The following is a 16,241-nucleotide window of genomic DNA, read 5'->3' on the forward strand; positions in this document are numbered from 1 at the left end:
CATGAAAACTCAGTCGCAGTAAAGGGACATATTTGAGTTTTCTCTTCAGTAGTATTAGTTTGATATGTATTAAATACTGTATTTGTGTTTTTTTCTATTTACTAATACTTGTTCTTTTTTCTTGTTTTTTTCTTGCAGGTTGTGAAATGGCTCGTTCTCATTTACAGTGGTGGACCAGGCCCCCCGTGGGTTCTGTCCACCAGTCTGTCACGCCCTGCCACCCCCCCCCACAAGCACTTACTAAAACGGCGTTCTGAATCAGCCGTGATGGGGGGGGTGTCAATTGTACCAGGGCGACCAGGTCCCCGGCCCCCGAGGTCGCACCTGGCACTATGAGACGGTTGCCGTCGGAAAGGGCCTGCCCCGACCGGCGAATATACCAGAGCCGGATTCAGGCGACCAGAAGGAGCGGCTGGGCTTCACGGAGGCGCCAAGCCTCGTCTTATTGTGTTTGCCGGCTTTTTCGCTGAGGCCTCAGAACGGCGGCAGAAGCGGCGGTCTGTTTTCCCGCCGGTTACCTTGGCAACGGCACGGCGGCCATTTTGCCGCTTTGACAGTTGGCTGCCGGGGAGGGGGAGCGAGTGGAGCGAGTGAGAGCTCCGAGACTTGCCCCCTCCCTTTTTTCTCAATTGCCTGGCAACGCGCAGCCGCAGTAAGAGTCAAGCGGCAGCCGCGGCTTTATTTTATTGCTGGCTGCGTTCACGATCGGTTTTCTTTGAAGCTTCTGTCTAGCGTTCTGTGAGTAAGCATGACCGATAACTCGAGCCATCTGGGGGAGGAGGGGGCCTCTTCCATCAGGCCCACTACCCCCAAGGACAAGCCTGCCTCTGAGAAGAGTAAGGCGAAGGTTTCTCAGGCAGCTTCTCTGAAAGAGGCCGAGAAGAGGATTCGAGCGCTCGAGCGCCAATTAGAGCAGTCGCAGAGGCAGCCTCCAGCGTCCCAGCCTCATTCTAATCTGCTCAGGGGGCCTTCGCCCCCCCCGGCCTCCCCCCTAATTGGCATTGCGGGGGTTGTAGGCTCGGCATCAGAACGAGATTGGTCGCCTGAACGCCCCCTATTGTCTTCAGGCCCTCAGTATATCCAGCCTATGACCAGCAATATGGGAGCTTCGTATAGCCAGCCCATGGCTACCTTTACACCTTCTGCTGTGGGTTTGAGAAACTCCTTTGACACCTGGCAGAGCATGCCACAGAATCTTCAAGATTTAATAAGCAACGTTTACGCACAAGGGATCACAGTGGGGGCACAGCAACAGGCCCCTGTGACACAGCTCCCTCATAGACATAGGAATGTGTGGGCACCTCCAGCCCCAGCATCGTTTCAAGGCTCCCTTGATGAAGACCTCTATCCTAGAGAGGAGGACACTGATGAGGGCGAAGGGTTGTCAGGGGATGAACAACCACCCGAACCACCCAGCATGGTAGGCCTGTTCAAGCCCTCTCTGTTTAGAATCATGTTGAACAAGGCCAAGCTGGCCTTTGAAGGGGCAGGTGAGGGAAAACTTCCTAAAGATGCCAATACACCAGCCTCCACTGGAGTTCTGCTTTCTGTGCCAAAGAAAGAACCAGAGGTTATTCCCTCATCAGATATTTTCCTGGACAATATCAAGAAGCCCTGGGAAGCACCAGCGGCAGCACAGGGGCCTTCTATGATTGATAGGAAATATTATACCTTCGACCAGGAGATGGAATCTCTTCTGACATCTCCAACCATCGATTCCCCGGTGGCAAGCTTGGTCTCCACCGCCCTCGTCCCATCTGAGGTCTCCGATGGCCTTAAAGCAGAGGACAAGAGGGCTGAGAATGTTGCTATGAAGACACATCAAATGGCAGCCTGGGCCTTGCGAGCCGCCTCAGCTGCCTCGTTCTTTAATAGAGCGACCATCCTGTGGATACAGGACATCCAATCACGGGTGAGCCAAGAGGACAGCAGACTCCGCCAGGACCTTAACAAGCTCCTGGCGGCTACGGAATTCTCCGCAGATGCCACTATGGATGCGGCAAAGTTTGCATCCCGTGCCCTAGCTTCTTCTCTGTCTTCCCGCAGATTAATTTGGCTCAGAAGCTGGCAAGCCGATGTTAAATCAAAATGGCGCCTAGCTTCGGCTCGTTTCCAAGGGGAACAATTGTTTGGTGATTCGCTTGAAAAAGTCCTTATCGAAGATAAGGATAAGAAAAAAGTCCTTCCAAAATCTAACAGACGTGGTGAAAGACGATTTACACCGTTTTACAGAAGGCAGCCATTTCGTCCGGAGCCCTCCTCAACTGTCTCTCAGGGGTCGAGGACATTTTCACAGGGCACCTTCAACCAGGGAGGTTTCCGACAGGAGAGACCGTACTTTGGAGACCGTGGCAGATCCTTTCAACAGGGACGCCGTCCATACCGAGGTTCCAACTTTAAAGGCTCCAAAAGGGGCAAATGACTCCACAGACTCCTACCCTCTGGGGGGCAAGCTTCAGTACTTTGCTCACACCTGGAGGGCTACATCCCTCGACTCCTGGGCAGTTGCCACAGCAACACAGGGGTTGAGGATAAACTTTCTTCATGTGCCTCCAACCAGATTTGTCTCCTGCCCTCAGGTATTAGATCCTCAAAAAAGGGCCATGTTACATCAGGAAATAGACCACTTATTGGACATAGACGCGATAGAGGAGGTTCCCGCACACCTGAGGGGACAGGGATTTTATTCAATTGTTTTCCTGGTCCCGAAATCTTCGGGCGGGGTCCGTTTGATTTTAAATCTCAAACGATTGAACCGATATGTGCGTTATCAACGATTCAAAATGCACTCCCTCAGGTCTATTCTGCAGGCCATACGGCCAGGGGACCTCCTCACCTCTATCGATCTCAAGGAGGCTTACCTCCATGTCCCAGTATCACCGGACCACAGACAATTTCTTCGTTTTTTTGTAAACGGCTCCCATTATCAGTATCGAGCGATGCCATTTGGCCTGTCATCCGCACCGAGGACGTTCACCAAGCTTTTGGACGTCCTCTCGGCCACCTTGAGACACCGGTCAGTGCGCCTCATGGCATATCTCGACGACATTGTGATTCTGTCGAGGTCCCGGGACCGGGCACACAGCGATCTCCAACTCACCCTGGCCACTCTTCAGACTTACGGCTTTACTATAAACTGGGAGAAAAGCCACTTAACACCGACAACCCGATTGGCTCACTTGGGCACCATTATCGACACGGGATTGTGCCAGGTGTTTCTGTCGCAGGAGAGACAGACCAATATCCGGGGTCTGGTACACACACTGTCGTCACAACCGAGGCCTTCTCTGGGTTTCCTGTCCAAGGTGTTGGGCACACTGGTCTCCTGCATCGACGTCGTGCCCTGGGCCAGGCTGCACATGCGTTCTCTCCAATGGTTTCTTCTTCCCTACCAAAGAAGGAAGACCAGCCATACCAGGATTCAGGTGATTCTCCCGGCAGAGGTCAGGAGGTCCATGCGATGGTGGACCTCAACGGCCATTCAAAGGGGGTCACCATTTCGAGGCCAGGACTTCGTCACTATCACGACGGACGCCAGCCTGTCGGGGTGGGGAGCCCACCTTTCCGCCAGCGTAGCACAGGGTCTGTGGAATTTTCAGGATTTGATGGACACCAACATCAATTTCTTGGAATTGAAAGCGGTTTCCCTCGCCCTTCTCAGCTTTTCTCACCTGGTGCAGGATCGCCATGTCCTGATCTTAACGGACAACGTCTCCGCCCGCTCTTATATAAACCATCAGGGTGGAACGAGGTCAAGACGCCTGATGCAGGAAGCCGACTCTCTGTTCCGATGGGCGGAGGTCCACTTGGCCTCTCTCTCAGCCGAACACATTTCAGGACAAGAGAATGTGTGGGCGGACTGGCTGAGCCGCAAGACCTTGGATCCGGGAGAGTGGAAATTGGACGACGGAGTGTTCCAGACACTGACCTCGCGATTCGGCACACCGATTTTGGATCTCTTTGCAACAAGCCACAACACGCAGCTGCCTCGCTTTTTCTCCCGTTTTCCATCTCCGGGTACAGAGGGAGTGGATGCACTCCGCCTCCCTTGGCCAGAGGGGCTCCTATATGCGTTCCCGCCGACTCGCATCCTTCAGAGGGTTCTGCACAAAATCATACAGGAGCGAGCCGAAGTGCTGCTAGTAGCACCATTCTGGCCTCGACGAGCTTGGTTTTCGGACCTGAGGGAGCTGTCCGTTTCTCCACCCTGGAGAATTCCAGACCACCAGATAGCCCTCAGTCAGGGGTGCATCGCGCATCCGGACCCTCAATGGTGGTGCCTGACCGTGTGGCACTTGAGGGGGACCGCTTAAGACAGCTCCACCTCCCGGACACGGTCATTGCTACCATGCAAGCAGCGCGCAGACCATCTACGCGGCGCATCTATCAGGCTACATGGTCAGCCTTCCGCTCCTTCTGCGAGACCCAGGGGATCGATCCTATATCAGCCTTGCCGGTGACGGTTCTATCATTCCTCCAGGCGGGCTTGGATAAGGGTTTGGCTCCGAACACTTTGCGACGCCATGTGGCGGCGTTGTCCACAATATTGAGTCAGGATTTTTACCGGCCTTTGTCACGACACCCTTGGATTAGGGATTTCTTAAGAGGAGCGACGAACATTCGACCGGCAACAGTTCATAGGTTCCCTACCTGGGACCTAACACTCGTCCTTAAGGCCTTGACAGCTCCACCCTTCGAACCGTTGAGAACGATATCAATGCGGTTCTTATCCATCAAGACGGCCTTCCTAGTCGCTATAACTTCGGCCAGAAGGGTGTCGGAGCTGTCGGCCCTGTCAGTACGACCTGACCTCTGTCTGTTCCATCCAGATAGGGTGGTTCTTCGATTGGACCCGGCTTTCATCCCCAAGGTGAACTCTGGTTTTCATAGGACTCAAGAAATAATATTGCCCGATTTCTGTACACATGGCACGCATCCATCTGAACTCAGATGGCATAAATTGGATGTAAGACGTGCGGTAAAGATCTATATTCGTAGAACACAGACTTCCAGGGCATCAGAGGCGTTATTTGTCTCCTTTTCATCACCAGGACAAGGCACTAGGGTGTCTTCTCGAACCATTAGTCGCTGGTTACGAGTCTGCATCACTGAGGCCTATAAAGCATCAGGACAGACGGTACCTCTCGGAATAACTGGACATTCAACCCGCAGTGCGGCGGCTTCAGCAGCCTGGTCTACACAGGCTTCGATCGAGGAGATTTGTCGAGCAGCCACGTGGGCAGCTCCATCTACCTTCATCAAGCATTATCGGATTGACACCTTTGCTTCGGCGGAAGCAGCATTTGGGAGGAGGGTGTTACAGAGGGTGTGTTCCACTTGAACGCCCTTGGGTCCTATTCCCTCCCGTTTATTATGTCTTGGGTACATCCCACGTTGGACTCTCCTTGCAAGTGCATTGGAGAAGAACCGTTGAAACTTACCTGAACGGTCTTCTCGATGCACTGCAAGGAGAGTCCAAAACCCACCCGTTTGGTGGACCAAGGGCTCCTTTCTGTTCCGGATATTATTCCGGTTGTTATGGTCAGTGTCTTTCTTTTGCCTTCCAGTTGTTGAATAAAAGTTTATAGTTTACTGCTCCTTCGTTTTTTGATGACTGGTGGGCTAGGGGGCGGTGCCTGCATAGTGTTTAAATTGAAACTCAGTCCCTCCAATCAGACTGGAGAATTACCCACGTTGGACTCTCCTTGCAGTGCATCGAGAAGACCGTTCAGGTAAGTTTCAACGGTTCTTCTATGACATGTGGACTTCAACTTCCAGAATTCCTGAGCTAGCATGATTGGCTCAGGAATTCTGGGAATTGAAGTCCACATGGCATGTAAGAGCCAACTTTACCTACCCCTGGCCTAGTGAGATGATTAAGACCAGAGGTGTCAAACTTTTATTTATTTATTTATTTATTGTTAGAGTTGAAAGGGACCATGAAAGCCATCGAGTTCAACCCCCTACCCAAGCAGGAACCCTATAGTACACCAGTCAAGTGGCAGTTCAATCTTCTCTTAAAAATGTCCAGAGTGTTTCACAACGTCCGCTGGTAGGTTGTTCCATTGGTTGATCGCTCTGACCGTCAGGAAGTTCCTCCTTATCTCCATGTTGAATCTCTCCTTGGTCAGCTTCCAGCTGTTGTTCCTCGTCCGGCCCTCTGGTGCCCTGAAGAATAAAGTGATCCCCTCCTCTCTGTGACATTCCATCATATACTTGTAGACTGCTATCATGTCTGCTCTGGCCCTCCTTTTCTCTAGGCTATCCATGCCCAGTTCCCTCAGTCTCTCTTCGTAAGTCTTGGTTTCCAATACCTTAATCATCTTGGTTGCTCTTTTTTGCACCTTCTCCAGAGTTTCAATGTCTCTTTTGAACTGTGGTGACCAGAACTGTATACAGTACTCCAGTTGTGGTCGGACCAGGGCGTAATAGACTGGTATTAAGACTTCCCTGGTCTTGGAGTATATTCCCCTGTTGATGCAGCTTAGGATTCTGTTGGCTTTTTTAGCTGCTGCTGCACATTGTTGGCTCATGTTTAGTTGATTGCCCACCAAGATTCCGAGGTCTCTTTCGCAGTCGCTACTGCTAAGAGGGGTTTCTCCCAGGTTGTATGTGTGTCCAGGGTTTTTTCTGCCTAGGTGAAGGACTTTGCTCTTGTCGATGTTAAACATCATTTTGTTGGTGTGGGCCCACTGTGTTAGTCTGTCTAGGTCTTTCTGTAATTTGAGCCTGTCTTCTAGGGTATTGGCTACCCCTGCCAGCTTGGTGTCGTCTGCGAATTTGATCAGTTGCTTGATTTCATTGAGGGCTGCATCAGGGTTGTGTTTGACCTCGGCGGCCGTGGTGGCCGTGGCCATCTTCATGTCACTTATGTCAGCCTCTGTGGTGGTCCAACCGCTCTGTCAGCAAAAAAGGGCTCCTGAGTTCTTCTGAGCCACCCTCTGCCAGTGAAAATGGAGCAATTGGCAGCAGAGGGCCGTTGCGGCTGAAAACAGAGCTCAGGAGCCCATTTTTGCTGGCAAAGGTACCACGCGCCAGTCCTTTACTGTCTCTAGGTGGCCGCACGGGCCAGATCTAAGGACCCACTTGCAGATCAGGCCTGCCGGCCTTGAGTTTGACACCCCTGATTAAGACAGTCATTTCCGAAATTTAAAGAAGGTTCAGGGTGAAAACTGTCTTTTCTTACTGACAGGGTTGCAAAGAGCTACCTTTTAAGACAGCTTGAAGAAAAATCCTTGTGAGCCAGAACTATCTTGCAATTCCCATCCTTGATCTTGTCATGTCTCATTTATTTATACTTGCAGAGTTCTCCGCCTCTGGAGATACCTTGGAGCCATTCTATAAAATGAGTAGGAGCTCATATCAACCAGTGTGCTGTAGTGGTTAAGAATTTGGACTGAAGCCAGGGGGAATGGAGTTCAAGACCACCCTCAGTTATGAAGGTTTTTCGGCCAGCTATCATCAGCTCATGAGCTTCATAAGTAGGTTTGATTTGTGAGTAGATTTGACCTTCAATGAGGCAACCACTTGGTGACAGAAAAGAGTTGCATTTGTCTGGCTCTCTTTCTGGCTATTTGTGGGTAAGTCAGATCTCATATAGACTGATCTATATTATGGAGAAAGTTATACACCACTTGCATCCCTGGACAAAAGACAGATTACAGCATTAATAATGAAATAACAGTAAGCCAGAATGCACTGCAGTAAGCCATAATACATTTGGTTTGGTTTGAGCCTAGTGAAATGTGAAGCCAATCATTGTGATTACTTCAATAAAGTATGTTCAAAAATTATGTTTCAATCTTCTCAGAGCCTGGGAAAGACCTGTGATTCTTTTTCTTCTTCAATAAATCTTTGTGGAAATTTTGTGTTCTGATACTGAAAGTTGTTACAACTTTGTACAGTTAGATACTTTCATTTTTAGAATTCAGTTTCTTGTAGTTGCTGAGATAGAGAGTTCTTAATTCTCTTGCTGTACAACCTTTGATGGACAGGAGAACTAAATAGAATAGAATAGAATTTTATTGGCCAAGTGTGATTGGACACACAAGGAATTTGTCTTGGTGCATATGCTCTCAGCGTACATAAAATAAAATATACATTTGTCAAGAATCATGTAGTACGACAATTAATGATTGTCATAGGGGTCAAATAAGCAATGAAGAAGCAATATTAATAAAAATCTTAGGATATAAGCAACAAGTTACAGTCATACAGTCAACATGGGAGGAAATGGGTGATAGGAATGATGAGAAAAACTAGTAGAATAGAAGTGCAGATTTAGAATAGATTTTTTTTTAAATTGGCCAAGTGTGATTGGACACACAAGGAATTTGTCTTGATGCATATGTAGAAAGTCTTGACAGTGTTGAGGAAATTGTTTAGTAGAGTGATGGCGTTCGGAAAAAAACTGTTCTTGTGTTTAGTTGTCTTGGTGTGCAGTGCTCTGTAGCGACGTTTTGAGGGTAGGAGTTGAAACAGTTTGTGTCCAGGATATGAGGGGTCAGTAAATATTTTCCCCACCCTCTTTTTGACTCGTGCAGTATACAGGTCCTCAATGGAAGGCAGGTTGACAGCAATTGCTTTTTCTGCAGTTCTGATTGTCCTCTGAGTCTTTGTCGGTCCTGTTGGGTTGGTCCATTTCCCTCATAACTGAGGAATACCCTGATGTTTAGTGCTTGTTTTATTTTTCAAACTGCCTTCCTCTTTCCCAGGGTCTTTTTAGACCCTTCAGTGAAGCTATCTTCAAACACAGGAGAGTCAAAAAATCCTGGTGTGGGAAACTGCTAAACAACAGTTCAATTAGGACATTCAGAGGTGCCCCTTCAATTGGATTTGCGTATTTCATAACACTAAATGTTTTAATCAGATTACATATCACTGTGATAATTCACTAATACTCTCCTGTTAATTTCTGCAGTCACTACCATATTTTAATTCCAACATCATAGTCTAGCCATTTTAGTATTTTGTCCTTTTCCTTTCACAGCTATGTGCTTATACTTGTACTGCCTGATTAGCAAATGTTAAAAATCCAACAGGGCATCAAATTGATTTACTAAAGATTTGAAAAGTGTTCGGAAACTTCAGATCGTGCAGAATGCGGCTGCGAGAGCTATCGTGGGACTTCCTAGATTCTCCCACGTTTCCACAACACTCTGTGGCCTGCACTGGCTGTCGATCAGTTTCCGGTCACAATTCAAAGTGTTGGTAATGACCTTTAAAGCCCTACATGGCATTGGACCAGAATACATCCGGAAATGCCTTCTACCGCACGAATCCCAGCGGCCGATAAGGTCCCACAGAGTTGGCCTTCTCCGGGTCCCATCGACTAAACAATGTCATTTGGCGGGCCCCAGGGGAAGAGCCTTCTTTGTGGCGGCCCCAGCCCTCTGGAATCAACTTCCCCCGGAGATTAGAATGGCCCCCACCCTCGTCTTTCGCAAGTTACTTAAGACCCACCTATATCGCCAGGCATGGGGGAACTAAGACATCTCCCCCAGGCTTATTGTATTTCACGTTTGGTGTGTATGTGCTGTATGGTTTTTAATTGTTGGGGTTTTTATATATTTTATTATTAGATTTATCCCATTGTTATACTGTTTTTATTGCTGTTGTGAGCTTCCCCAAGTCTTCAGAGAGGGGCGGCATACAAATCTAATAAATTATTATTAATTATTATTAAAGATAGTTTTGGGGAAAGTTGTAGACAAGGTTGGTATTTCAATAGCACAGCACAGATTTGGGGAAGAACTGAATGTCCTATACGAGTTATGGTGAACTTTTTTTCCTCAGGTGCTGAAAGAGTGTGCACGCATGCTATCGCGCATGCACGAGTGCCCACACCCATAATTCAATGCCTGGGGGTGGCAAAAACAGCTTCCTCCACCCTCTGGAGGCCCTTTGGAAGCCGGAAACAGCTTGTTTCCCAACTTCTGCTGGGCCCAGTAGGCTCATGTTTTGCTCTCCCCAAGGCTTCCCTGGAGCCGAGGGAGGGTAAAAACACCCTCCCCCATCCCCCCGGAGGCTCTCTGGAAGCCAAAAACACCCTCCTAGAGCCTCTGTGCAAGCCAAAAATCAGCTGGGCGGTACACACATTCATGCTGGAGTTGAGCTTGGGCAACGGCTCACATGCCAGCAGATATGGCTCCGCGTGTCACCTGTGGCACCCATGCCACAGGTTTGCCATTGCTGTCCTATACCCCAGGGTTTCCCAAGGACCAGCAGTGGGCCACGACATTCCAGAAACCAGGCCATGAAAACAAGCAAAGCCCCATCCGTGGGATGTGGGCAGCACATAAAACCATGCTCCCATCCAGTCCATGGAAAAACCTCTCTCCATAGAACTGATCCCAGGTGCCCAAACGGTTGGGGACCACTGCCCTATCCCATCCCAACCCCCTTTGTCTTACTCTTCGGCAGGAGTATCTCTGGGAAAATGTCAAAAATTCATGAAGAGGCCTATAGCCATGTGAACAAAGCTTACCCCTTTTTTAACCTAGGTCACACAACACTCGCTCTTCCATCTTGATTTGGTTGATCTTCCTCAAACACTTTGAGGCAGAGACACAACATCTTTAAGCCAAAATTGTATGCTTTCTCTTGATTCCATACTCTTCTCCTTCCACTGATGCGGTCCTCCTGTCCTCTGGATCTGACTGTAGCGAGATGGATTGCTGGGCTCACTTAGAAACATAGAAACATAGAAGACTGACGGCAGAAAAAGACCTCATGGTCCATCTAGTCTGCCCTTATACTATTTCCTGTATTTTATCTTAGGATGGATATATGTTTATCCCAGGCATGTTTAAATTCAGTTGCTGTGGATTTATCTACCACGTCTGCAGTTTGTTCCAAGGATTTACTACCCTTTCAGTGAAATAATATTTTCTCATGTTGCTTTTGATCTTTCCCCCAACTAACTTCAGATTGTGTCCCCTTGTTCTTGTGTTCACTTTCCTATTAAAAACACTTTCCTCCTGGACCTTATTTAACCCTTTAACATATTTAAATGTTTCGATCATGTCCCCCCTTTCCCTTCTGTCCTCCAGACTATACAGATTGAGTTCATGAAGTCTTTCCTGATAATACGTTTTATGCTTAAGACCTTCCACCATTCTTGTAGCCCGTCTTTGGACCCGTTCAATTTTGTCAATATCTTCACGAGAGAACTGAATGTTCTGCTTCTTTGGCCTCATTCAGCTTCATATACAGAAACAAAGGAGTCCTCCCAGGGAGAATCGTAATTATATCATACTCATTTATAAACATTTGTTGCTCTGCTAGCCAGGGTGGAGCTAAAATTAGTTCCATGTAGCCAAGAAAAAAGTTCTTGTAAACAGAAAAAGAAATATTTTTTCCTCCTGCTTTCTATTTCAGGCTGAGGATTGGCAGAAGTGATTGATACAGAAAAGAACGAGATGATTTAGTGGTAAAGAACAAGTAACTTGGACCCTCCAAATCTCCAGAAATTTTCAACTTTGACCCAATTACCTGCCTGATTAGATGATCCTTGGATAGACTGATCAAAATGCTCAAAAAAAATGAAGGGAACACTCAAAGAACATATCCTAGATCTGAATGAATGAAATATTCTCATTGAATACAGTGATACCTCGTCTTACAAACTTAATTGGTTCCGGGATGAGGTTCTTTAAGGTGAAAAGTTTGTAAGATGAAACAATGTTTTCCATAGGAATCAATGGAAAAGCGATTAATGCATACAAGCCCAAAACTCACCCCTTTTGCCAGCCGAAGCGCCCATTTTTGCGCTGCTGGGATTCCCCTGAGGCTCCCCTCCATGGGAAACCCCTCCTCCGGACTTCTGTGTTTTTGTGGTGCTCCAGGGGAATCCCAGCAGGGGAATCCCAGCATCGCAAAAATTAGCACTTCGCTGGCAACGGAAGTCCGGAGGTGGGGTTTCCCAGCGAAGGGAGCATCAGTGAAATTCGCAGCATTGCAAAAACAACAAAGTCCTCGAAGCCCCACTTCCGGACCTCTGTGTTTTTGCAAAAACACGGAAGTCCGGAGGTGGCATTTCCCATGGAGGGGAGCCTCAGGGGAATTCCAGCAGTGCAAAAACAGGTGCTTCACTGGCAACGGAAGTCCAGAGACGGGGCATCCCAGCGGAGGTGGTGGGTTTGTAAGGTGAAAATAGTTTGTAAGAAGAGGCAAAAAAAATCTTAAACCCCGCGTTTGTATCTCGAAAAGTTTGTATGACGAGGCGTTTGTAAGACGAGGTATCACTGTACTTTGTTCTGTACAAAGTTGAATGTGCTGACAACAAAATGAAAATTGATTGTCAATCAGTATTGCTTCCTAAGTGGACAGTTTGATTTCACAGAAGTTTGATTTACTTGGACTTACATTGTGTTGTTTAAGTGTTCCCTTCATTTTTTTGAGCAGTATGTTTGTAGGCATATGGTGATCAGCCTCTAAATATTTGTAATAAACCCATGACCCACTGAGTCATTGTTTTAGAGATACTTTCTATCTAAACAGAGAAACAGAATAACTACAAATGGGCAAAGAAGCAACTTCCAACTTTATTTATTTATTTATTAGATTTGTATGCCGTCCCTCTTCCGCCACCTTCCCCATTGACTTTCCTTGTTGGACACAGGAAATCCCATGATCAGCTTACTCTACTGAACTGTTCTGTCGAGATCTCTGGTAGAATCCTCCCACAAATGCACAGAGACAATTTCAGACACACACACGTTTGAAAATTCAAAACAATGTTCTTTATAATGAAAATTCACTTAAACCAAGCCCTCTTTTGGTATAGCAAAGAGCACTTGTCTCCAAACAAACTGGTAATTTGTACAAGTCCCTTATCAGTTCTGTGATACTTAGCTTGCAGTTGTGAGGCAATTCAGTCCTTCTTAAAGTGAAACATACTTAGCCCTGGTTTAGTTTCACAACGGGGAAAAATCAGCACACAAAAAGTCAGTAAAGCAGTCACCAAACACGATCAGATAATCCTCCACAATAGCCAAACCCACAGGCTGCTCTTTATAGCAGCCTCACTAATTACCACGGCCCCACCCAACCCCAGGTGGCCTCATTTTCTTTGATAATAATCTCTCAGTTGTTGTTGCCTATGCATCGCTCTCCGCATGTGTGGCTGTATCATTAACTCTTGTTCTGAATCCAAGGAGGAGCTAGATAATTGATCTCCTTCAGAGCTGTCTGCCACACTCTCCTCCTCCCTGTCACTCATGTCTTCTTGGTCAGAGGAGCCTTCATCATCAAATTCTACCGGGAGCAAAACAGGCCTGCGGCATGTGGATGTCTCCCCCACATCCACAGTCCTTGGGGCAGGAGCTGGGCCAGAGCTAACCACAACATGAACCAGCCACAACTTTGCAAAATTTGCGACAGTGTGTATAGATGGATGTTCTGTCCTCTCTAAAGTTGTGTTTTCCATTCAGTCTCCACTACAATTCTGATTTTGCTTTCTTACAGGCTGAACATACTGTTGGCTGGGATGAATCCCTTTTACTTCCATGCCTTGAATGTAGTCCTGCATTGCCTTGTGACGCTTCTGCTGATGTACACTTGTGACAAAACTGTTTTCAAGGATAATGGCCTGGCTTTTGTCACAGCTCTATTTTTTGCTGCCCATCCCATTCACACCGAGGCCGTAAGTATGCGAGAACACATCAAGCTACACGTACGATCCAGCTTTGTGAAAGTTTAGATCTTCCTAGCTACAGTCTCCCTATAAAGATAAATGTAATATTGGCTTCATTAAACACAACTTATATTTTCTCAATACAGTGGTACCTCATGATACAAACTTAATTGGTTCCAGGAGGAGGTTCGTAAGGTGAAAAGTTTGTAAGATGAAACAATGTTTCCCATATGAATCAATGTAAAAGCAAATAATGCATGCAAATCCTTCAGGAAAATCCCAAACTTTAGAAGGGAGGGGAACAGAGGGCAGGGAGGAACAGCTAAAGGGGGCGGGTGGAAGAAGCAAAGCTAGGCTAAAGGGTGAGTGGGAAGGAAGAAAGACAAGGGGGGGCGCCCCTCCCTTTTCTTTCTTCAAAAGACACCCTTTCAGTGCCTCTGCAAGCATGCTGTTCTCTGCAAAGTCTTTCCCCCTCCAAGTTGCCCCTCCCTTTTCTTTCTTCAAAAGACACCCTTTCAGTGCCTCTGCAAGCACGCTGTTCTCTGCAAAGTCTTTCCCCCTCCAAGCCACCCCTCCCTTTTCTTTCTTCAAAAGACACCCTTTCAGTGCCTCTGCAAGCACGCTGTTCTCCTACTTTTGTTAATGCAAAGTCTTTCCCCCTCCAAGCTGCCCCTCCCTTTTCTTTCTTCAAAAGACACCCTTTCAGTGCTTCTGCAAGCACGCTGTTCTCTGCAAAGTCTTTCCCCTTCCCTTTTCTTTCTTCAAAAAAGGAAAAAAAAAGAAACCCCTTCATCCCAGCAGCAGTGGCTTGGGTTCGTAAGGTGAAAATAGTTCGGAAGAAGAGGCAAAAAAATCTTAAACACTGGGTTCGTATCTAGAAAAGTTCATTAGAAGAGGCGTTCGTAAGATGAGGTACCACTGTATTTGTGATAGATCTTAAATCCTATGTATTTCTACTTTTTTCATACTAGTTTGCCTCCGCACTTTGAGAATAATTGTAATTAACTACCTCTATCAATACTAAATAATAATAATAATAATAAAGGCTATGTCTTCCATGGAAAAATAATGTGATATTTTAAAAAATCATACATTTTTTAAAAAATATACTTTAAAATTTAAACGAAGATGTGCAAAATTAAGTAGCATGGGAATAAACTGTTTTGTAAATTCTGAAACTTTCTGGATCTGAATCTTGCTGTTCCCAGGAAATGGTTTTGTGGTTTCTGGGAATAAATTATCTGAACCAGAAACGGCTCACGATGTACTAGATATAATATTTAAGATAAAACAGGCCTAGTTGGAGCTAGATTCTCATATAGGTCATTTTGAATCACATTTGGTTTGGACAATTTACATCTGGAAAATCCTAAATCCCCCAAAACGGCCTCACTTATTGTTTAGTTAGGTTTTGTTTTGGGAGAAATAATCTGTATTATAGGAAAGGTATACCAGATGTTGGAAATGTTCCTTACTCTGATTGATTTATACATTTTAATTTTAAAAATGCTTTGGCACTACGAGCTTATATCAAAATATAAACATATACTGAGCCACTTACATAATGATTTTTAAGCTTACCTAACTCAGCCCTATTTTGTTAGAAGATTCAGAACAAGCCATACAGTATATACAGTGATACCTTGTTTTACAAACTTAATTGGTTCCGGGACGAGGTTCTTAAGGTGAAAAGTTTGTAAGACGAAACAATGTTTCCCATAGGAATCAATGGAAAAGCGATTAATGCGTGCAAGCCCAAAATTCACCCCTTTTGCCAGCCGAAGCGCCCGTTTTTGCACTGCTGGGATTCCCCTCCATGGGAAACCCCACCTCCAGACTTCTGTGTTTTTGCGATGCTGCGATTTCACTGAGGCTCCCCTCGCTGGGAAACCCCACCTCCGGATTTCCGTTGCCAGTGAAGCGCCCGTTTTTGCACTGCTGGGATTCCCCTCCATGGGAAACCCCACCTCCAGACTTCTGTGTTTTTGCGATGCTGCGATTTCACTGAGGCTCCCCTCGCTGGGAAACCCCACCTCTGAACTTCCGTTGCCAGTGAAGCGCCCGTTTTTGCACTGCTGGGATTCCCCTCCATGGGAAACCCCACCTCCAGACTTCTGTGTTTTTGCGATGCTGCGATTTCACTGAGGCTCCCCTCGCTGGGAAACCCCACCTCCGGACTTCCGTTGCCAGCGAAGCACCCATTTTTGCGCTGCTGGGATTCCCCTGCAGCATCACAAAAACACGGAAGTCTGGAGGTGGGGTTTCCCATGGAGGGGAGCCTCAGGGGAATCCCAGCAGCGCAAAAACGGGTGCTTCGCTGGCAACGGAAGTCCGGGGGCGGGGCATCCCAGTGGCGGCGATGGGTTTGTAAGATGAAAATAGTTTGTAAGAAGAGGCAAAAAAATCTTAAACCCCGGGTTTGTATCTCGAAAAGTTTGTATGACGAGGAGTTTGTAAGACGAGGTATCACTGTACAATGATCTCGTAGAATAGGTTAATATTCCAATTGTTGGACAAGAAGGAATGAAACTGAAGAAACATGAAAGTCAGTTTAGTGATCTTGGGCCAACCACTCTCCTTCAGCCCAAACCACCTTACAGGGTTG

The 16,241-nt window shown here is 46.9% G+C and overlaps 1 protein-coding gene across 2 annotated transcripts in view; it reads left to right on the top strand.

Moving 5' to 3' along the window:
- TMTC1 (transmembrane O-mannosyltransferase targeting cadherins 1) overlaps nt 1-16,241 on the top strand; it is a 201,224-nt gene that overhangs the window by 21,841 nt on the left and 163,142 nt on the right. For both annotated transcript variants that reach the window (XM_070754857.1, XM_070754858.1), the window contains exon 2: nt 13,468-13,645. In XM_070754857.1, coding sequence (XP_070610958.1) covers nt 13,468-13,645 — 178 coding nt within the window. The remainder of the gene's footprint in view (nt 1-13,467; nt 13,646-16,241) is intronic.

This window comes from Erythrolamprus reginae, chromosome 6, assembly GCF_031021105.1.
Source record: "Erythrolamprus reginae isolate rEryReg1 chromosome 6, rEryReg1.hap1, whole genome shotgun sequence".
Taxonomy (NCBI): Eukaryota; Metazoa; Chordata; class Lepidosauria; order Squamata; family Dipsadidae; genus Erythrolamprus; species Erythrolamprus reginae.